This window comes from Agrilus planipennis, unplaced genomic scaffold, assembly GCF_000699045.2.
Source record: "Agrilus planipennis isolate EAB-ADULT unplaced genomic scaffold, Apla_2.0 scaffold86, whole genome shotgun sequence".
In the NCBI taxonomy this organism is placed as follows: Eukaryota; Metazoa; Arthropoda; class Insecta; order Coleoptera; family Buprestidae; genus Agrilus; species Agrilus planipennis.
Genome location: NW_020438863.1, coordinates 189,174 through 211,179, shown reverse-complemented (window position 1 = coordinate 211,179; position 22,006 = coordinate 189,174). Strand labels below are relative to the sequence as shown.

Genomic DNA, 22,006 nt, shown 5'->3' with positions numbered 1-22,006 from the left:
GAAATTATTTTATCTTTAATTTACTGAAGTACTGAAGTGCACTATAAATACATATTTATTTTCGATAAATAAAATCGGTAAGTAGTCGTTGACTTAATTGTCAGAGTTGATATGAACGGGAGGGAACTCGGCTAGTATCCGGGAGGGAATTCGACATCTATATTTTAACCAAAACTACCTGCGGGAGGAAATCCGGCATCATCGATTGAAACAGAAAGATTGATAAGTAATACAAGTGAAAATGCTAATAACAAAATTTTGGACACACGGAATGCGTTACCAAACACTTTTAATTGTTTGAAGAAGCTGGATTATGCTATTTTAACGTTTTCATCAACCTATGCCTTCGAGTCATTATTTTCAGCGATGAATAACATTAAAAACTCGGTTAGAAACCGTTTGACAGATGACTCCAGTTCAGCATGCATTCTGCTATAAGTAACATCTTACAGCCCTAACATAATTAAGTTATTTGTAATCTAATCTACAACAGCAGAAGTCACACTAATTTTACTTTAATTTAAATTACACGTATAATTTAAACATTGCAAAATGTTCCTATTTTTTTTGTAGTTGTAGATATTACTTATTATTATTATTTTATCAATAATCACAGACAAAATTATTTGATGGCACTTTTTTTTATAAAAATAGCACGTCGATGCGTAAAGGTTCGCCATTCCTGTTTTATACCATCAGTTCTGGCTTTAGGGCTTTCCAATTATCCCAAATTTCTCTTAATTCGATTATTATCATTAACTATAAATGTTTATCCATTTCAGCGTCCTGTGTGGATTCTCTTGTTGATCGTCTTGTTTACAATGCCAATTATATTTTTGACGTTTTCGTTGTTTCGAAAGAAGGGCGAATTTTGTTCTTCAATTTTAATTTCGTTGAGTATACTTTTAAAAATGACCATCACAAGAATGCCTCATACAAAGGCTGAAAGGGTCCTACTGATGTTTTGGCTATTTTACAATTTGCTGACAGACATTTATTTCGAAAGCCACTTGCTAGGGGCTCTCAATAAAGCCCACAGAGAAGGGATGGTGGACTCGTTAGAAAAAATGGTTGATATGAAATTCACCGTAATGGTGCATAGCACACTTTCAAAGTTTTTCCCAAACAACGATCTAGAAATTGATAGATACATTCAGCGAAACAGCAAGAAAACTAATTTCAATTTGGAAGCTTTAAATGCATCTGCTGCAGATCATAGAACAGCCGCAGTTGCCATGGAAAGAATAGTAAAATTTTACATAGCAAGGTATTATGTTAATCCTGAAGATGGTACACCAATGGTACACCTCATTAAAAAAAAGTTTATGTTTGTTCCGATGACTATGTATTTGTCCAAAGGGTTCCCGTTGTACGATCAAATAAATGACATGATACACGAACTAAAGAGCAAAGGATTAATAATTAAATTATACCATTATTCCCAACATCACAACCTGATCAACTTCTATGCGTTCAAAAGAGTTACATGGAAATCTGACTCGTTGAAACTTACTGAACTGAAATATTTATTTTGGATGCTATTTATCGGATTATTTTGCGGAAATGTTGCTTTTATTTGCGAAATATTGTGGTACAGATTTAAACTGCGAAACGACTACCGCAATTATGGCTAAAAAATAATTTATCTCAGTGCAGGGCCGTAGCCAGGGGTATACTATCCATGCAAAAAATCTGGCCTCTAGTCTGACAAAGTTTAACTATAATTCTGGGCCAGTTATGGTTAAAATATGTGAGAGTTATAGCTTAATTATATCTTGTTTTAAATTTTTCCCGGCACCTCCACCAAAATTTTCAATATTTTTTTATAATTACTAAAGTTCGTGTGTTTTAATAAAGATCTTATTTTCGACATTGAAATGATGGTTTATATGATTAACCGTATACAAGGATTATTTATCATCAAATCTGAACTTTGTGATACTTTGTACTAGCAAACAAAATCATACAAAAACTTATTATAATAAGTTAGGCATTTTTAAGAAAATTTAATCAGTAGAAGTACTGATGATTACAAATTTTCCACCATAATCTTTAATATGTACAAAATTAAACATTAATTAATAAAAGAACCCAAGGTTTTGAATCATCGTACAATTTTCTGATCAAGAATTAAAACTAATTGTACTCCTAAGTAATACCGACGATAAATAAAATTAACGAAATGTTTTGTGAAATATATATACATAGAAAGATCATGCCTTCAGGACGTAAAGATCAGTATAATTTGAAGAAAACTTCGGTCAGAACGAAATTTTCTGCAATAGGAGTTCGCGAACCAAAAAGAAACACTGGTTTAAAAGATTATTAAGAAAAAGATTCCCTGATGTTTGCACCTAGAAAACCTAGTTATCGTTTTAACTTTTACCTATAGATTATACATTATATTACCGTTATAATATTGTCCAATATTTGCTAATGTTACAGTCTATTATTTTTGCTTTTTATTAATTAAGGTTACATTGCAAACCATATTTTATGGTTTATTACAGCACCATTTCAAGTGACGTAGGACTGAACATTAGTAATCAGCAGAGTTTTGTAAGATACCTCAGTGATATACAACACCATAAATTAATAAATATTTTGTAAAAATATAAGTATAATATAACCCTATAAATTCAAGACAATTATTGTGTCCATAATTCTTGGTTACTAATTATCTATTTTGACCAATCGAACATTATATTCAGCTGTGTAATCTACAATGTGTCACTTACCATCTAGCCCCCAGGGAGAGTAAGTTTAGGTGCCTACCTGAAAAAAAAAATAATAAAATTATAATGCGTTTTATTAATAAATAAGAATAAAGTAGTATGAACGAAATATAACAGTTTATCGTGACACATTTGAAATGGAACAATGACATAAACAAGTAAGTGACAAGAAGTTAGTTGAAATCATCAAGAAATGAGAAAACTTTTGAAAACTGCCCGAAAGATAGTGAGTTATTTATTAGGTATATGCTTAGTTAAAATTAGTCGCAAAGGAAAAACATTTTTAAATCAATTTGCATTGTAGACTCTACAACAAAATAAACCGTAGTAGTTGTTGTTCATCATGGAAAAACACGCGGTACTTATAAAAATGAGTCACCAATTGATTATCCTTTAGTTTAATTACATAATAATTACTCTGATTTTTTATATTTATATCTAATGTATAAGTGCCAAGAATTTGAAGGTTTGATGACCACAAAAGAAACGAGAATATTGTGCATATACACTATTGGCATATTGAGAATTCTAAATGTGGAGATATTTTAATAATTGCAGCGCTGGATTTACACTAGGGGCACTAAGGGCTAGTGACCAAGGCGGCAAATTCGCATCAGGGGCACTAAAACTGAGGACTCGAGAAAAACTTTTTTTAATTTTTAAATATTTAGGCGAAAATACCTTTTAAATGGTTGAGGTACGATCCACAGCATCTGTTAACGTTTATAAAGCACAAACAGATGCTGAGTACCAAATCTCGATTTCACTAATAATTTAAATGTCGCTTCAAAATAAAAAAATTTTTTCGAAACTTTTCGTCAACAATATTGTTCAACGGATCAAACTGCGTAGTTTTTTTGAGCTTTAGCTTCATATGATCTCAAAACGCCGAGACGTAATGACAAATACTCGATTTTCAAAAATCGACCAGAAATCAATAACTTGGTTTTTATTATAGGGGAGAGTTCAAAAAGTATTTTGATTCCTCATTCATTTTGTGTAGAACAAGGGTAGTAGGCCACCATTTTTAACGATACCTAGGGCGACACTAAGTAAAAATCCGGCATCATTTCTTGAAAAATACGATGTGACATACGGAAATTCGTTCAAATACTTGCAGTTATCTTTTTATCTAAATAATAAAGTGATGTAAAAAGTATTTCAAGGGGCTTACGCTTTGTTCAAAGTTTTCTGAAAATTCGGTTAGTTTAGGATAGTTTCACGACAGGCGATAGGTATAGGGAATATCGTAAACATAGAAAAGAGATGTCAGGTAGGAATTGCAGCGGACACTAATACAGAAAAAGGAATAACATTACACCAATTAATGTGTAACAGAAAGAGATGCAGACAGCCAGAATTTGAGCATGTTGCAAGTATCGGACTTAAATTTAACATTCTCAGGATTTTAAGAAAGCAAAGACGTTTGTTTAAAGATACAATTCCAACCAGGCAATTATAAAGCCGACCCTGATATTTCGCATAGCTACGCAACGTCTAACCGCTGCATCGCCTGCTATAATTCGGTCATCTCTTTTCACTTTGCTGTAATACTCATGAAGCATTTCGTAATTTAACAAGGGCGTGTTCAAAACGCAGAAAATGACCACAGTCCGAAGTGGAAACAAGAAAGATGATTGCGGATTGCCAATCTTGATCGTCAAACGACATGTATATTACACGACAAAGAAATCTGTTACTTATATATCTGGTGAATATTTTGCTATACCTGTATATATTATAAATAGTTAAACTGAACTTGAAGGAATTTAACTTTCAAGTCAAGAACCAGCTTATTGTAAATGCAACTGTGACATTTTTCTTCGACTTAAGGACACTCTTTCAGGTAGAATGGCTTATCGTTATTAGCATACCTAGCAGGTATTAGATACCTGGTGTGGCACTTGACATTGACAGAAATAAATTATCTGCTTTATATACTTACTTCTATATAGATTGGTTTGACTTGCATTCCAGAAAAGTTATCAAAAGTGATACAAGTTGCCTATGCACTTTTATATTATTGTATAATTTTCTGTTGCATTTCGTATCGATTGCAGTTATCTATGTGTATGTAATGTAAAGTAGTAATTATGCTTTTGTAGAGGAGTTGAATGCACAATCTAAAAAATTTTATGAGTAGCTATACAGGGAGCTTCCAAAAAGTTATAAGAATAACAGTCGAACTTCTGTAACTCGATAAATTAATGTTACCCTATTAATATGATAAATGCGAATGTGAATTAGTTTGTTTGTTTATTACTATTTCACGCCTTAATTATTGAGCCGATCATCATGAAATTTTATATACACATTATCAAAGGTACAGCAAAGGACATAGGGTGCCCGCTATCTAGAAAAAAAAATACTGTTCCCGTGGGATAAAAAAATTTCTTTTCATCTCGACAAAGATGCAAGATTCTACACAAAATGACGTTAAGCTAACCTAACCTACAAAATTAGAAATACCACTTTTATCCTGATGATCCTAGTTAGAACTTAAGAACAAATTCATCAAATTATTGTATTTTGGATGATTTTAGGATATCAGAGCGAACGAAGCCGCTGGTAAGAGCTTGTATAAAATATTACAGATAACAGCAAACAAAGCGTATAGGTTAAGATTATAAGGTTTCAGTAGGAAAAGACAACATGAACGAAGTACTTGTAACGTCTGACATCGTGATCTGGGGTTGTAAGGGTCTTTAGAGGTAGTCTTAACAACAGCAACATTTATACGTAGAAGAGATGACTTTGGAAATGTAAGGAAATCCAGGAATTTTCCAACTAGAATTTTCTGACTGGTCACTTTCATATAGGAGGATCAAGTTAGGGAAGGTTAATTGTGTTGTTATTTATATTCATCTGTACGCATTCTAGCACCATCATCATCATCATAAGGCAGTCCTAAGACTTGTTGGACATGCGTCTCCATACTTTTATTTCTTGAACCCACCTTGTAGATGTCCAATCTTTTATTTCTTGTTTGGTTCCCTATTTTACTGGACACATCTGCTCTTCCTGAATCCCCTTTTCATTCGACAGGCTTAAAGGGGTTCATGTTTTTTTTTCTTTTCGACAAACCCCTCGTACACCCATGGTAACAGTTTGTACAATAACCGGCGAAATAACATTAGAACGACAGACCCCAGTTCGAAGCTATCAAGCATGGGTACATAAAGGTGTATGTACATAGGTACTACATGTATATAGACGGTTAAAAGCCAGCATCTCTTTATAAAGTTTTCACTTGATATCTAGACACATGTGCTCGAAGACTAAAAAAGCTTCGGGTTTCAGTTTCCAGCAATCGTGAGAAGTTTCGTTAATGAGTTGAGGTCGTATCGTGTGAAATAAAAATATAGTTGAATAGCTCGACAGTTTTTATATTGTTTTGTGTCATTTTTATGTGAAGATGGCCGGAGTGAACGACGGGGTTGAAGATAAAGAAGAGAAAGGTTTAGAAATGGAAACTTTTGAAAGATCGAATGGTACGGAAAATACAAAACGGTTTCAAGTGAAAAAAGTGAAAAGTAATGCTTCAGAACATCGCGTTCGATTATCGGAGAGGGATGAAAATGCGGGAGATAGAACGGAAAGCGAGGATGAAGACACTCACGTCGATATCAACGAAAGGACGCGGTTGAATTCGGAAAATGACACGAAGTATGCCAAAAGTTTTAGGTAAGTACAACCCTCCTTCTCCCTTAAAAACGCTTTTTAAATCAATCAAGAAACTATCACCGTCAAGGGTTGTTTAAAGGTTTTTTTTTTTCATTAACTTCGAAATAAATAATCAACAAGTGCTTTATACGTATTGGATGAGTGGGACGCTGTACTATTTTTTTTTATTTTTTACTTTGAATTTGAAATCACACAACACTTAACCGTTATCATAAAAAGGAAGAACAATTTTTATGAGATTTATCTATTAGCAATGATGAGCCAATGTCTTCGAAATTTAGTCGATAAGAATATTTCTTGTACTTATATAGTTAATTCAAAATAAAATATACGTAGGTTGGTACACAAGTAATAAATCACTTTTTTTTTAAATAATTGTTGTTTATGCATTGCAGCAATAAAATACTGACGTTTATTGCACGTTTCTGCTCGGTTATTATATAATTATAAATTAATTCCGATTCTAAGTATCCATAGTAGATTAGATTTTTGCACAACATTCAGGATATTCAACAAGCTTTCGTACTACATTGCATAAAGTTAGAATTTTTTTTGGAAAAAATTAACTGAGAATGAATCACGCTTGTTTACTTATTCGGTTAAAATACAAAAAAATGTTTTCATTTTCTTTTACAATGAACAATAAAAATCTGTACTTTGTCAGAATTGTTAATTTTTCACGTCTTATTTAAAATCGAATATATTCTTTTAATTTTTTCAGACTTAAAAGTACTAACGTAGGAGTCCTCTGTTTATAGTTGAATTTATAAATAAAACTGAAGGCTCTAAAAAGTAGCCAAAAATAGAAATAAAAAAAAGCGATAGGTAAATAGTTTTCTCCAAGTTCTATTCAGAACAAATGCTATCAATACCATCACACATATTTCTTCGCAGGCGTTTCCTTGAAACTAGAGCAAACACCTGAATTGTATAGCCATAATTAATTTGCATGCCGAACACAGAATGGAAGTTTACTGTTCAATATACTACAATTAGGTTGAGGCTTTTAAATTCGTATATTATGCAAACAATGCACACCAAACAGAGAATGAATTAATTTGTAACGTAAAACAGTACAAGCTAACAGGACCACCAACATCCCAAACCACATTAAGTCCTTCTCGTTCAAGAAGTCGTTTAACCAATGAAATTTCAAATCTTGGTTGACAGATTTTCAACGCGAGGGTTGAATGTAAACTGCTGAATATATTCACCATAATACCTTGCCTTAATCCTTGCTCGGTCATGAACTCATCGGTGATCGTATGTCCTGTTCTGACGACATTCCTACATGCCCTGTACATACTTTTTATAGCTTCTACTAATTTTCTGGTAATTTTTCTTTGTTTTAGTATGTTCCACAAGACCCGTCTATCTACACTATCAAACGCTTTTTCCAAGTCTAAAAATACTACACATGCTTCTAGGTGTTGATCTATGAGCTTTTCGGTAATTTGTTTTATTGTGAATATGTGGTCCCGTGTACTAAATCCTATTCTGAAACACACTCGCAGTGCCCGTATGCTGATTTTCTATTTTGTAAACCTGTGTTGTGTTATTTCCCTATAATTTTTGCAGTCCTTATTATCCCCTTTTTAAATATATGTATAACTACGCCAATCTCCCAATCTTTTGGTATTCCCTTTAGCTTCCATATTTTAGAATATAAATAAGTTTCTCGTCTTTCCCACTTCTCGTTTCAGGCCTAATGGAATCATACCCCGCTGCTCTTTCCTTTTTAATTTTATATATAGCTTCCTCAATCTCATTAGTTGTTATATCATCATCGTCGTCATTCTTTTCTTGTCCTTGTCCTGCATGTACTCATCCTTACCGAAGGTGCCCTTCCCTCTTATTTACACATAGTAACTCTTTAAAGTATTCCATCCATCTCTGTCGTATGCCAGTATCAGTTGTTAACACATTACCCTCTATGTCCTTAATCGCTGTTTCCACTCTTTTATCAACATTGCGGAATGATTTTACAGTTTCTTAGTCTATCAGAGTCTTTAATGTTCACAAACAGTGTCTGCAAGCTGACAAAATCATACTGATAAGGTATCGTTTATTAAACCCTAATATACCAACAAGCGACAGAAGTTGCTGTATCTTTTCATGATGTATGTATGTATATAATGTGCAGAAAGTTAAAAATAGAAAATAACATTTAATAAACGATAGTATTTGAAAGCATGTGCAATATGTTTAATTGTATCACAGCAGTCAACAAATTATTATATATAACTATTACATGTACATGCACTTATTTTTTTTCAGACAAATGACACGTGAAGCGTTACCGCGCCTGGACAATTACAGGAATATAATGTCCTTCCAGGCTGCTAATCGTCCAACCTTAGATGAATTGCATAATGCCACGTTATCAAACAAGGTAAAGTATGGAAACAGAAACTATATGTGTCGTACGTACACTGCCCGTCAAAGTAACGCCTGTACTTAATAAATGCGCGTTCACGCTAAGCGAGTACAAATACCGTTTGTTGCATAATGACAACTGAACGGAAGTGTCATTTTGAAACCTATTGACTCATCATCATCATAAAGTCGCCAGTCTTTTTGGAATGGAGACAAACCAAAATTTAAGCAATAATCTCATAACATGATTAATCCGAGTCATTACTTTATGATATCGATATCATCCTTGCAAAATCATCATCATAAGGCCATCAGTCCTAAGACTGGTTAGACACGCACTTCCACTCCTTCCTATCCTGAGCTAATCTTCGCATTTTCCTGAAACTGGATTAATCCACATCCTTAACTATTTACGAACAGTAATCTAATCTAGGTCTACCTCTATTCCTCTTAATTCCTGTTTCTGCCTCTAATATGTCTCTGACTAGACCATCTTATTGAACTCCATAGAGTCCACTGTTCTCCTATGCTTCCTAATACCTCCTTATTTCTAACCTCTATCCACGATATCCTAATCATTCGCCTGTAACACCATATTTCGAACGCTTTTAACATTTTCTTTTCCGCCGGGCCCACCGTCCATATTTTGCACCCGTACAGCACCTTTAACAATTTTGTCAAATTTCTAAATTGTTTGCGAGCATAGAAGTGACTTCTTTTTATTGAAGGCGACTCGACCCTGAGCTATCCTCTTCTTTATATCGCTCCTACTCCTTCCGTCCTTACTTATCCGACTTCTTAGATCCTTCCCTTGCATATTAGTATTTCAAATTTTATAATTTCCTTATTTGCCTCATGGTCCTAACATTCCACGCTCCGACTCGTGAAATATTGCACCTTCCTCTATTGCACTCATTGATGACATCACACGAGGTAGTCCCCGCCCAGACATCCGAATGGGGGACTAGTTTACATCAAGAGTGCTTTATCCCAAAGGATGCCATCATTCTAGTTTGATGTGTTTTTCTTGACAGATCATAATGTGGTGGCTTCCCGTTGCCTTCCACATCGCAGTATTGTGCATCAGAGTGCCATACCGATACTAATGATCTCTGCCATCCTGAATTCTGAAAGAGCTGCTGCTCTGCTTCAGGGACTTGTCTTAGTCTGGTTTCTCTTTAAGAACCCCCCCATTAAGGTTGAACCTATGGTCCGGCTCCCTAAATCATCGAAACTCGCAAGCCGATCCACCCACGATCTTGACGGGGCGGCGACTGAAAATTCTCACTCGTTTAGTCTAAACGCACCTTTAATATATGTCTAAAGCAAACCAAATTTAAAAAACTTTTGTTTATGAAGAATAAATAAATAAAAAATTATAATTTTTCGTTGATGTTTAAAAAATGAAATCAACAAAGGAAATTTGATAATTTGTCGCACCTGCAATCATTTTTATCTGACTTTTATTTCTTCGGCGGAATATGTTTTTCGTCGTTTTTTTTACGGAACCAATTTCAATAATAGGTGCAACGTTGGTATTACTCATAGCCATTTAAAAGAAGTTTGTGAGTAGGCTGTTTTTATTATGTTAATCTTTGATCATCAAACGGCCGCTCTTAATTGTTGCAATGGAAGAAACAAAATCAATTAGGAGATAGAAACACTACATCACCGTTAAACGCTACCGTTTAATTGGCAAATGCGTTCTTACATTAAACGAGTTAATGAAAGAATTCAAAACTTTAAAACGTAGATAGTAATGTTTGTAATATGATGACATGCCTAAGAAGTGCCAATTAACAATGAAACCTGATATAAGACTTATCATCACTGATGACCCTTTCTTAAATAAGAGACGAAAATAAACACAAAATTGTAAATTTAGTCAGATACAATTCTGAAAATGAAAAAATTGACTGCGGCTGAATTATTTAATACTAAAACGATAATTACTTTGACTAACATTAACATTTAGGTTTGTTTGGACAATGCATTAACATAGTCCTGCCAATTAGTTTATCCAACAGTACTATATACAGGGTGTTTCTGAAATAAGTAGCAATCTTTCGGGAGGCGATATAAAACAAGAAAATGAAGTAAATATTTAGTGGTTTGGAAATCCACCGTTTTCGAGAAAAACGTATTTGAAAATACAATTAAGGGCCAGTCCGGCCCTGTCAGACCTAAGCAGGAAAATACAACATTGAATATTGAATATTTCTTTTGTATTTTGTTCTTAATACCATGTCAAGATGTATTTTACATAGTACTTAACTACTCTATACGTTGCCAATTCACGTCCAGGACCGGCTTCGGATTGCAACTTCGTTTTGTTTTCTTAAAAATTTTTTTGTCCCTTAACTACGCCGTTGTACTCACCATGCGACTCCCTAAAAATACCTCAAAAACTTGCTACTTATTTTAGAAACACCCTATACAATAATTATTCGATAAAATGATTTTAATATGAATACATGAACTTATTGTTGTAGTTTATTTTTCTGAAGGTGTTATTGTTTTGTAGTCACACACCCAAATCGATATGCTTAATGGTACAACAAATGAGTCAAAAGGTCAGATAAAATTTGGGTGGATTCAAGGGGTATTGATACGATGCCTGCTCAATATATGGGGTGTCATGCTCTTTCTTCGGCTCTCATGGGTTGTAGGGCAAGCAGGAATTGGTAAATATTTGTGTGCCATGGTTAATAAAAGAAAAAATTAGAATTATACTTCGTTTACTTTCTCTTGCGATTTGCCCCTTCCAATGTCTTGGATGCGCGCTGGCAAAATCGTAGGCAGGGAAAAAGCTCATTATACTCTCGACTCTTGTTCATTAAACATACTTTTTCATACAGTACCTGCCAAAAGTTGTTCAATCATGATAGTAGTGCGAGTCGAAAACAAGCGTTAAAGACTTTAATATGTCTTTAAATATAAATAAACATCTCGTTGATATTTTCAGTAGTAATTGGTACCAATAACAGCACATTTGAGCGATGCAATTTTAGTGTCAAATGGTCAATTTTTCTGTGCAGTACTGTACGGATTGTACGCTCCTCACAGGTTAAGAGTTTGGCCGAGAGTTGTCTCCTTTCTTTTCTGGCCTAGTGCTGTTCTTTTCTACTTTGCACCGGTCAAACTAAAGGTCACATCGCTAGAGAAACTCAATGAAGTGTAAGAATATGACTTAAATATCATTACTGAACGGAAAATCTACAGAAAAAGTAAATAAAAAGACGTAAAATAGTACTACTTTTTGTCTTTTATTCGTTTTAGTTCAAGCAACAGCTTTAATTCTCCTTACAAGTTGTGTAACAACAATTACAGCGTTGTCCATGTCTGCCATTAGCACCAATGGATTAATTAAAGGAGGTACACGTAATTTTAGAAATAAAATAACACAAAACAAATATGGCTAGTAAAAACTCAAAACGAAAAACACGAATTTCTTATTGTTTCCAAAGGGGGGACGTACTATATGATATCCAGAAGTCTGGGCCCGGAATTTGGAGGATCTATTGGGCTAATATTTTCACTAGCAAACGCTGTAGCTTGCGCCATGTACGTTGTTGGGTTTTGCGAATCGATGGGCGATTTGCTGGACTCTTTCCATGTGAAATTAGTGGATGGAGGAGTTCAGGATATTCGGATAATTGGATGCGTAACAATTATAGTCCTTTTGATCATAGTTGTCGTGGGAATGGAGTGGGAAGCTAAGGTAAGGGAAGAAGAATATGTGGATGTTCTTTGTGTATTTGTGACTTGCTGAAAAATTCCGCAGGCTCAAAACGTACTCTTGGTTATTCTATGTGTTGCAATATTGGATTACTTCATTGGTAGCTTCATAGGTCCTACCAGTGACGAAGTAAGAGCTAAGGGCTTTCTGGGTTACAACAGTAAGTCAATGTTGGAAGAGAATTTCGTTGTCAATTTCAACGGTTGTGTGTTTTAGTAACTGTACTAAAGGATAATTTGTATCCTGATTATAGGTTTTCTGAATCCGACGGAATCTATCACAATTTCTTTTCTGTTTTTGCCGTGTTTTTCCCAGCAGCAACAGGTATATTAGCTGGAGCTAACATATCCGGAGACCTAAAGGTATATCATCAAACAGGGGTAAACTACTTAATGAAATTGTCAAAATTCAGGATCCATCAAACGCTATTCCAAAAGGCACATTGCTAGCAATTCTGATAACTACACTTTCCTACATTTTCATGGGTTTCGTAGCGGGTTTTTGTGTAGTTCGGGACGCAACAGGAAATGTTACTGAATTCCTGGAAGGAACCTTCAGAAATTGCTCCCCGGGAGAATGCGCATACGGATTACAGAATAGTTTCCAGGTAATATTATTGTCCCCAAATTAAGTTTTGTACAATGTTTCATTTTCTATGGTATCAGGTAATCGAGTTGATTTCATGGGTGGGACCCATAATATATGCCGGGTGTTTTGCAGCAACTTTAAGTTCTGCTTTAGCATCATTGGTTTCAGCCCCGAAAGTGTTTCAAGCTTTGTGTAAGGATAAACTTTATCCTCATATAGAGTGGTTTGCTAAAGGATATGGTCAAAATAATGAACCCATACGAGGTTACGTATTGACCTTTATAATTGCCGTCTGCTTCATTTTAATAGGTAACTTAAAAAGACATTAATATTCTGTCTAAAATTTGTTTATAATTTTTGCCCTTGATTTTTAGGGGAACTCAATCGAATAGCTCCATTGATATCGAATTTCTTTCTCGCAGCGTATACACTCATCAATTTTTCGACCTTTCATGCTTCTTTGGCAAAACCAGTTGGTTGGAGGCCCACCTTTAAGGTTTGCATACATAAGTAAGTACCACTGCGATCTAGTCCACTTTCTCGTTGCAGTATTACAACATGTGGCTGAGCTTAATGGGTGCCATTTTATGCGTACTCGTAATGTTCTTGATATCGTGGTGGACTGCCCTGGTTACCTTTTCAGTTGTACTTGCCCTTTACCTCTTCGTTTCGTATCGGAAACCCGGTAGCTTGTCAACTATTAATTGCTAATTGTAAATCATGGTTAACACGGTAATGATTTTAGATGTAAACTGGGGCTCGACAACTCAAGCCCAAATATACAGAAACGCACTACAGGCTGCACATCAACTCAACAACATTGAAGAGCATGTCAAAAACTACAGACCTCAGATACTAGTCTTGTCTGGGATGCCAAGCGCCAGACCAGCTCTGGTGGACTTTTCTAGCCTTTTGACCAAAAACCTTTCGATGTTGGTTTGTGGACATATCAATACAGTAAGGTCTGTCTGACGTGTAATAGCAGGTAGTAGATTTCAACTGTTTTAGAGCGTGTTACCGGAACGAGTAAGGGCAGTCTTGAATCACAAGGCAACGTCTTGGTTGAAGACGCACAAACTGAAAGCTTTCTACATGCAGGTGGACGGCACTACTTTTGAAGAAGGTGCAAAAGCCCTCCTCAAAGCCTGCGGAATTGGAAAGTTGAGGCCCAACATTCTTCTTATGGGACACAAAAACGACTGGCAAAAATGTTTGAAACAGGATTTAGATATGTACTTTGAAGTGCTACAGTACGTTATTTTATGGATAATAAAGGAGAATATATAATAAACGTTTATGCAATTTCTTCTAGCACGGCACTGGATCTGCACTTGGCAGTTGCCATCTTACGGCTTCAGCAGGGTTTGGAATTGAGTCGAAAGGCTCCCGGGGAAGAGGAGTTTCAAAGTTCGAAAATACGAAGTAACAGTTACGAATCAGTTCCAAGAAACAGGTCCTACGATCAACTTTCGCAAAGTAAAAAAATTTACTATCCTTTACGTATAGTATAATAATAAATATCTTTTCTAATTGATTTTGGCGTCAGTTAGCAGTACCAGTAATTTTTCCACTCCGGAAGCAAGAAAGAAGGCAGATACTGTAAGCTCGCGTCCTAATCCTGCTGAGGAACCTCAGAAGAAATTATTGAAATCTTCTGAGTTTCTTCATTCCGTGATGGAAGATAATAATGATTTACCGAAAGAAGTTGCGAGTCAAATGTTCCAGTTCCAAAAGAAACAGAAACGAGGAACAATAGACGTTTGGTGGTTATACGACGATGGGGGTAACTAAATAAACTATTATTGAAGTTTAATTAGAAATGAGATAGAATGATTTTCTAGGTTTAACGTTACTGCTTCCATATATCATGAGAACAAGAAGGAATTGGAGCACATGCACCCTGAGAGTATTTACGCTAGCGAATAAGAGGAATGAATTGGAAGTCGAACAAAGGAATATGGCCAGCATGTTGGCCAAATTTAGAATTGACTATTCTGACCTCCAAATAGTACCTGATATTACTAATAAACCCACGGAATCTACACAGCAGTTTTTCGATTCGCTCATTGCTGATTTTCGAGAATCTAATAAAAACCCTGACGCGGGTAATTAAGTTCAATTGTTACAGATTACAGTTTTAAGTGTACAAGATAGGTCTAGTTCAAAAGTAGATTCTAATGTCTAAAAATTTGGAAGAGATAAGGACGTTCGTTGACCATATTAATTTTGTTTCAGCGACGATATCAGATTCAGAACTACTATCAATGAAGGAGAAAACGAATAGGCATCTTCGATTACGTGAACTCCTTCTGGAGCACTCTCATGATGCAAGCTTTATTGTTATGACACTGCCCGTACCTCGAAAAAATGTGATATCAGCACCTTTGTATTTAGCCTGGTTGGAACTGTTGACAAAAGACATGCCACCATTTCTTCTCGTACGCGGAAATCAGACATCAGTTCTAACATTCTACTCATAATTTATTATAATTTGTAATTTATTTACCTCAACATCCCAACAAGATTACAATATTAATGTTTATTTATATGTATTATGCTACAGTACCTAATATAGCCAGTATTAATGAAAAGAGGGATTAGATAAAGATAAAATACTATGATAATTTTATTTAATATGACAATAGTCCATTGTATAAAGAGAAATTTACTAATATATAACATTAAACTAACCGTAATTCATCTATAATTATGACATTTTCAATAATTTTATAATATACAGGGGTTTTATACGTCATATATTAGATATGTAACCAATTATACACTCGGATGTTAACATGTAAACCCATCTACCTCTTTGCAATTGTTTAACACCAACTCAAATACGCCAAAATTAGCGTACTGTAATTAAAAATAGGGATCCATTGATAACATGATGGAAACCAAAAGTAGGCACACTTGATAGCTTCATCTCTTAATTATATTACACGTTTGAATGGCCAGATAGTGAAGTACAAAGTCTTTCAAATGTAGAAAGAAGAAACCTAATTTTGTGAAGCGCGATGACAGTTGTCAATTGTTAACTATATGACAAAAGAAAAACAAACATCACGCCTAGTATGGATCTATTATTGATGACTGTACCAAAAAAAGAATTAAACAGGATATTTATTGAAATATTGAAAGTAAAACAAAATACGTTGAGGGAAAGTCAAAGATAATGAATTAAGTTTATATTTGTAATAAGTTCTATTTGATAATCCGAAGAGGTACTCTTTCAATTACGACTAAAAATACACAAAAGGAAAAAGCAATTACAAAGTGTTTGATGTTTATCGATTGTTCAGTATTTGTTAAACAAAACAATTACTGACTGCATTGTATGTCGACTATTACGTAAATATAAGACCAAAAATTTTATAGTATCAAATTTCATGCACCTGATTTTATATGAAAACAAACAAAAAATTACTAATAGTTCTGACTTTATTTTTAGCTGAAATACACCTATGTTCTAAACATCCATCAATACGTATATCTATTATAAAACAAATTACCAACAAAGATAACGCATTGACTCCCTCCCCCGTTTCGTCCAATCAAAAATTTTTTTTAATATTTACCGGAGCGAGTTTTTTTCTTCTGGCCCGGTACATGTGTGACATTAGAAGATACATTAGCGGAAATGCAAAGAGTAGCAAATAAACTCTTATAAATGTCGGAAACGAAAACGAAAAATTAATATCATTCGGGAGTGAGACCGAATATTGTTTCGACCTTTCGAAATACGGAATACTCTTGTATATGATGATTAATTCCATCAGGAATCCCAAAGGATACAGCGGAATCCATACCGTGTACCTCAACCACGTCAAAAGTTTTATTTCTTTTTTATATATTTGGGTAATATAATAAGGGTACCTAGAAAAGGTCAGCTATTAATATTCTACCCCATTTACTTCGAAACGTTTACCTTATCACTTCTATCAATGACCAGAAGAGGAATAAGAAGTAAACTTCAGGATTCATTTGTAACTCATGTTCAGATCCCAGTACCAAATTTACCACAGTCATTCTACCTGCCACCTGGATGAAGGTGGTAAATACACTACCACTGGTATATCCCAAGAGGCAATGGAGTATTTCCAAGAATTGAATCGAAGTCAAAAAAATAACCACATACCCCAATATTTCATAGGCACTATCGAATGACCTGTATCCATTTTTTACATACATAATCCCTAACACCACCAAAATGTACAAAAAGCTGACAAACATAAAGAGATTGTAAAATCCAAGATAAACCTTTCTAACGTCCTCTGCAAAAGTACAATTTGTACCTTCAGCTTCAGAAAATAATCTAATATTATTGATATGTTTTACCCCTGCTGTAGCCCAGTTCTTCTTTTTGCAATCTATTGTACAAGTTCCCATAATCTTCGCGAATGTCTCGCAATTTTTCATATGTTTCGTCGACATCGTCAGGATCTTCCTCAGTTTGCCATTTGTCAAAATCAATCTTCAACCATGCAGGTTTCTGTGGCTGACTGATGAGTCTAGGCCACCAATCTTTGGCTTCTTTTGAAATATGAAAAGTCACATTACTGTCTTGTACTTTGTACTTGCTATCCTAGAATCTCTTTCATTCAATAAAAATGATAATAATAAATGAAATCAGCAGCTACCTTAACGTCAACGTTTGAATAGAAATCCAATGAAAAAGTGTAATCATTTTCCCCTCTAGCACCCACACCTTTAGCTTGAAAAGCAAGTTTTCGTTTCTCTAAATTTACGTGAGCATTCTAAAAACAATATTTTAAGGGTGAACTATACCATGAGATTTCAGGTAGACATAAACACTACTTACAATAGCGTTTTTTAGGTCAACTTTTACAAATACAGTATCTTGGGATTGAGCCCAATAAACAAATGGACTTAAGATTGTCATTCCTGCTATTAAACTGCATAAATCCAAATGTAATATAAGTACTTAAAGTGACTATTTACTTATCGAAATGTAGAATAAAAATTGGAGCATGACTTATCAAAATCCCATAGCGACAGAAACCAACTTGTCAGTTTTCGTGATTCCTTTCACTTGCGGAATTATAAACCGATTACAGACATTTAATAACGAGAGATCGAAGAAAATGAAGGAATTGTTCTAGATGATATTAAAGTAGACTAAATGCAAACGCTCATATTATATTTACAGCTCCTGCTGTGCAGAGTTCAAAGAACTCATGATCGATTGTTCCTCTTCCATATTCCACAATGTGTCGCATTTTCAAGTCCATAGATAACGATAAAGTAGATACAAAGGTAAAACCATTTAGCCATTCAATTTAAACGTTGAAACATTCTAAATATTAGCTATGACGAAAGCTGTTTTTGAAAATAACATCTTCAAACTCCTTCAACGAAAAAATTAATAAAAGTTGAAACATCCATGAGCGATGTCGCTGTGCACATGACATTTTACATTCTTCCCCGTCTATCAAAATTTAATCAGTCTTAAAGGAGCAAGTAGTTTTCAAAAATTTTGTAGTTTGATCAAATAAGTCAATTAATAATAACGCCAAGCAAGTGTCATGAAACTTCAGAATGTTATTTTCAAAATAGCGAATGCCAGTATTGCTGGAGTGATCGGTATAACGCTTGTATTCCCGCTGGATCTGGTCAAAACCCGTCTTCAAACTCAGCAACCTCAGCCCAATGGCCAGTTGCAGTATACGTCGATGTTTGACTGTTTCAGGAAAACCTACAGACAAGAAGGCTTTTCCGGAATGTACAAAGGCTCGGGGGTGGTAATCGTGCTTTTGATGCCTGAAAAAGCGATCAAATTGGTAGGGAACGATTTCTTACGTGACCAGCTACGAACTGCTAATGGAGAACTGTCGTTATTTCGACAAGTGCTTGCCGGAATGTTAACAGGAGTCATACAATGCATCGTTACCACCCCCTTAGAACTCATGAAGATTCAATTGCAAAACGCTGGTAAGCGTTTGATCCCCAAAAAAGTCTACCGCTCTCTTTGATACACTTAAGGGTTGAAATGCTTCAAAATTTCTTTTACAACCGAAAAAGAGACAAAGTCATGGTGCACTTCAGATTCAAAATTTAACCAAAANGCTGTGCAGAGTTCAAAGAACTCATGATCGATTGTTCCTCTTCCATATTCCACAATGTGTCGCATTTTCAAGTCCATAGATAACGATAAAGTAGATACAAAGGTAAAACCATTTAGCCATTCAATTTAAACGTTGAAACATTCTAAATATTAGCTATGACGAAAGCTGTTTTTGAAAATAACATCTTCAAACTCCTTCAACGAAAAAATTAATAAAAGTTGAAACATCCATGAGCGATGTCGCTGTGCACATGACATTTTACATTCTTCCCCGTCTATCAAAATTTAATCAGTCTTAAAGGAGCAAGTAGTTTTCAAAAATTTTGTAGTTTGATCAAATAAGTCAATTAATAATAACGCCAAGCAAGTGTCATGAAACTTCAGAATGTTATTTTCAAAATAGCGAATGCCAGTATTGCTGGAGTGATCGGTATAACGCTTGTATTCCCGCTGGATCTGGTCAAAACCCGTCTTCAAACTCAGCAACCTCAGCCCAATGGCCAGTTGCAGTATACGTCGATGTTTGACTGTTTCCGGAAAACCTACAGACAAGAAGGCTTTTCCGGAATGTACAAAGGCTCGGGGGTGGTAATCGTGCTTTTGATGCCTGAAAAAGCGATCAAATTGGTAGGGAACGATTTCTTACGTGACCAGCTACGAACTGCTAATGGAGAACTGTCGTTATTTCGACAAGTGCTTGCCGGAATGTTAACAGGAGTCATACAATGCATCGTTACCACCCCCTTAGAACTCATGAAGATTCAATTGCAAAACGCTGGTAAGCGTTTAATCCGCAAAAAAGTCTACCGCTCTCTTTGATACACTTAAGGGTTGAAATGCTTCAAAATTTCTTTTACAACCGAAAAAGAGACAAAGTCATGGTGCACTTCAGATTCAAAATTTAACCAAAAGTAAGATCAAATAGCAAAAGCCTTGTTAATTAAAGAAAACATGGTGGCTAATATCAAATATTAATGTGAATAATAATTTTCAATTTTTTATCCATTATGAATTGCCTCAGGCTAATGAGAGAAATTTTGTTGCTGTTGTCACACCCACGCCGGGAATCGAACCCGGGACCTTTGGCTTTACCCACCAATGCACTGACCACTAAACTTTTATTTTGATATCAAATCATGCACATCATGCCGAATTTGCTTAAAATGTAGTTCAGAAACAAGTACATACACATACACCGACTCTAGCGATACCAAACCGTATTTTGAAAATCGATAATAATAGCACCTAACTGCCAAAAATCTAATAGGAACAAATTATGTTTTTTGGCCAATAAACAATACCAAAACTACCAGACGTTGATCGTGATTTCAATCTTATATTAGGTATCTTCCATTTGGTCGATAATTTATTGATACTACTTGCGGCGTGCTAATGAGATCAAATAAAATTCTTAGTAGTTTTATTTACTATATTTATTTTGAAAACTTTTAGTCATAATGTAGATGTATTTACTGGATATATGCACAGGTAGAGTGGCAGCAGCCCTTGGTAAACCTAGAAAGACTACTTCCGAAGTTATCAAAGGGATCCTACTAAATTATGGTGTTTTTGGCATGTACAAAGGCATCGGTCCCACAATTTTACGCGACTCCGTATTCTCCGCACTTTACTTCCCTTTATTTGCATTCCTAAACAGTGCAGGACCCAGAAGAAAAGATGGCTCCGGCGAGGCGGCATCCTGGGTCTCTTTTGCATCGGGATGTTCGTCAGCCTGCGTTTCTGCTTGGTTAGTTACCCCGATAGACGTTATCAAAACGCGATTGCAAAATCTAGAGAAGGTAAAGGGAGAAACACGGTACAATGGTATTGCCGATGCTTTTGTAAAGACTCTAAGGCAAGAGGGAGTCAAAGCTCTGTTTAGAGGGGGAGCTTGTAGGGTGATGGTGATTGCACCACTGTTTGGTATCGTACAGGTGGTTTACTTGCTTGGCATTGCCGAGAGAATTATCGGTGTAGATTACCACCGCACTGGATAGCAATACTTTTGATGTTTAGAAATTACTGTATAAATTTAGATTAGTTTTGTATAAAATGCATTATATGTTTATATTGTAAGAATTAATGAATTAAGGAGTTTAAACTTATTGCGTATAAACATTGTATATTTAAACAAAAGTAAAAGTTCAAATATTGCAATTCATTTATTTGGTTTCTTCTTGATTTGCGTATTGTCTAGAATTGAGGGGACTAGTTTTCAACACATTCCTAGAAATTTTCATTACTCTCCAAAGCATCGACCACAGGTTTAGTAGAGCCTGAAGCATCTACAATTTTAAAACTATACAGTAAGATTGCTTAACAAGCAAGTTGAAATAATGATTTTTATCTCTCACTGACTATTTCTTATTGCCATAATGTGTGTAGGTATTATTTTATGTTAAAAGCTTGACCTTTAAATGCCCTTTCCGAATATAAGGCTGCCCCAGGTACATCTTTTAGTTGTAACAAGTTATTAACACTTGTTTAAGCATTTAGACAAAACAAAAATTGATTTTAATCATAAAAGTAAAATAAAGGATAGCACAAGCTGGAGTCGCCCTTAACAAAATTATGTTACTTCTATGGTCGCGAACGGTTAATTTAGAAATCCGAAAAATATGTCTGGAGCACGGCGCTGTACGGGTGCGAAACGTGGACGCTGGACGCGGCAGACGATAGAAAGTTAAAAGCTTTCGAAATGAAGTTTTATAGGAGAATGGCGAGGATACCGTGGATAGAGAAAGTTAGAAATGAGGAAGAATTACAAAGGACACTATCTCAGGCATAAAAGGCTAG

General features: G+C 35.1%; 4 protein-coding genes across 9 annotated transcripts in view; 2 read left to right on the top strand and 2 right to left on the bottom strand.

Moving 5' to 3' along the window:
* Positions 1-22,006, bottom strand: part of LOC108735668 (glycine-rich protein DOT1-like) — a 93,823-nt gene that overhangs the window by 43,924 nt on the left and 27,893 nt on the right. The gene's annotated exons all lie outside the window — the stretch shown is intronic.
* Positions 2,657-15,813, top strand: LOC108735661 (bumetanide-sensitive sodium-(potassium)-chloride cotransporter). 3 transcript variants are annotated; one of them, XM_018467723.2, is made up of 18 exons: positions 2,657-2,961; positions 6,151-6,419; positions 8,697-8,811; positions 11,320-11,479; positions 12,075-12,170; positions 12,263-12,516; positions 12,580-12,694; positions 12,751-12,896; positions 12,947-13,141; positions 13,200-13,431; positions 13,497-13,618; positions 13,672-13,807; positions 13,868-14,079; positions 14,131-14,372; positions 14,435-14,598; positions 14,669-14,905; positions 14,964-15,227; positions 15,358-15,813. In XM_018467723.2, the coding sequence occupies exons 1-18, from the start codon at positions 2,929-2,931 to the stop codon at positions 15,600-15,602; spliced, it is 3,237 nt and encodes a 1,078-aa protein (XP_018323225.1). In that variant the 5' UTR covers positions 2,657-2,928; the 3' UTR covers positions 15,603-15,813. The 3 variants fall into 3 exon arrangements, with proteins under 3 accessions (XP_018323225.1, XP_025830354.1, XP_018323226.1); XM_025974569.1 differs by lacking the exons at positions 2,657-2,961; positions 6,151-6,419 and adding an exon at positions 7,699-7,868 and having other exon boundaries at positions 15,358-15,602; XM_018467724.2 differs by lacking the exons at positions 2,657-2,961; positions 6,151-6,419 and adding an exon at positions 8,138-8,477 and having other exon boundaries at positions 15,358-15,602.
* Positions 16,549-18,272, bottom strand: LOC108735665 (very-long-chain (3R)-3-hydroxyacyl-CoA dehydratase). Its single transcript, XM_018467728.2, has 5 exons — positions 17,948-18,272; positions 17,766-17,882; positions 17,464-17,710; positions 17,054-17,399; positions 16,549-17,001 (listed from the first exon to the last, which is right to left on the bottom strand). Exons 1-5 carry the CDS (start codon positions 18,026-18,028, stop codon positions 16,680-16,682), a joined length of 1,113 nt encoding a protein of 370 aa, XP_018323230.1. The 5' UTR covers positions 18,029-18,272; the 3' UTR covers positions 16,549-16,679.
* On the top strand, positions 18,496-21,364 carry LOC108735667 (mitochondrial glutamate carrier 1-like). Of its 2 annotated transcripts, none has more exons than XM_025974607.1 (2): positions 18,496-19,077; positions 20,699-21,364. In XM_025974607.1, exons 1-2 carry the CDS (start codon positions 18,672-18,674, stop codon positions 21,205-21,207), a joined length of 915 nt encoding a protein of 304 aa, XP_025830392.1. In that variant the 5' UTR covers positions 18,496-18,671; the 3' UTR covers positions 21,208-21,364. The 2 variants fall into 2 exon arrangements, with proteins under 2 accessions (XP_025830392.1, XP_025830391.1); XM_025974606.1 differs by lacking the exon at positions 18,496-19,077 and adding an exon at positions 19,231-19,988 and having other exon boundaries at positions 20,699-21,341.

Bases quoted from the DNA above. Each gene is read 5' to 3' on its own strand.
- LOC108735661 (XM_018467723.2), top strand. From the start codon at position 2,929: ATGAGAAAACTTTTGAAAACTGCCCGAAAGATA. The intron at 13,142-13,199 runs GTAATATTATTG...CTATGGTATCAG, and splicing joins GATTACAGAATAGTTTCCAG to GTAATCGAGTTGATTTCATG. The intron at 13,619-13,671 runs GTTTGCATACAT...TTCTCGTTGCAG, and splicing joins GTTGGAGGCCCACCTTTAAG to TATTACAACATGTGGCTGAG.
- LOC108735665 (XM_018467728.2), bottom strand. From the start codon at position 18,028: ATGACAATCTTAAGTCCATTTGTTTATTGGGCTCAATCCCAAGATACT. The intron at 17,883-17,947 runs GTAAGTAGTGTT...TATTGTTTTTAG, and splicing joins TTGACCTAAAAAACGCTATT to AATGCTCACGTAAATTTAGA. The intron at 17,711-17,765 runs GTAGCTGCTGAT...AAGAGATTCTAG, and splicing joins ATTCAAACGTTGACGTTAAG to GATAGCAAGTACAAAGTACA.
- LOC108735667 (XM_025974607.1), top strand. From the start codon at position 18,672: ATGAAACTTCAGAATGTTATTTTCAAAATAGCGAATGCCAGTATTGCT. The intron at 19,078-20,698 runs GTAAGCGTTTGA...ATATATGCACAG, and splicing joins GATTCAATTGCAAAACGCTG to GTAGAGTGGCAGCAGCCCTT.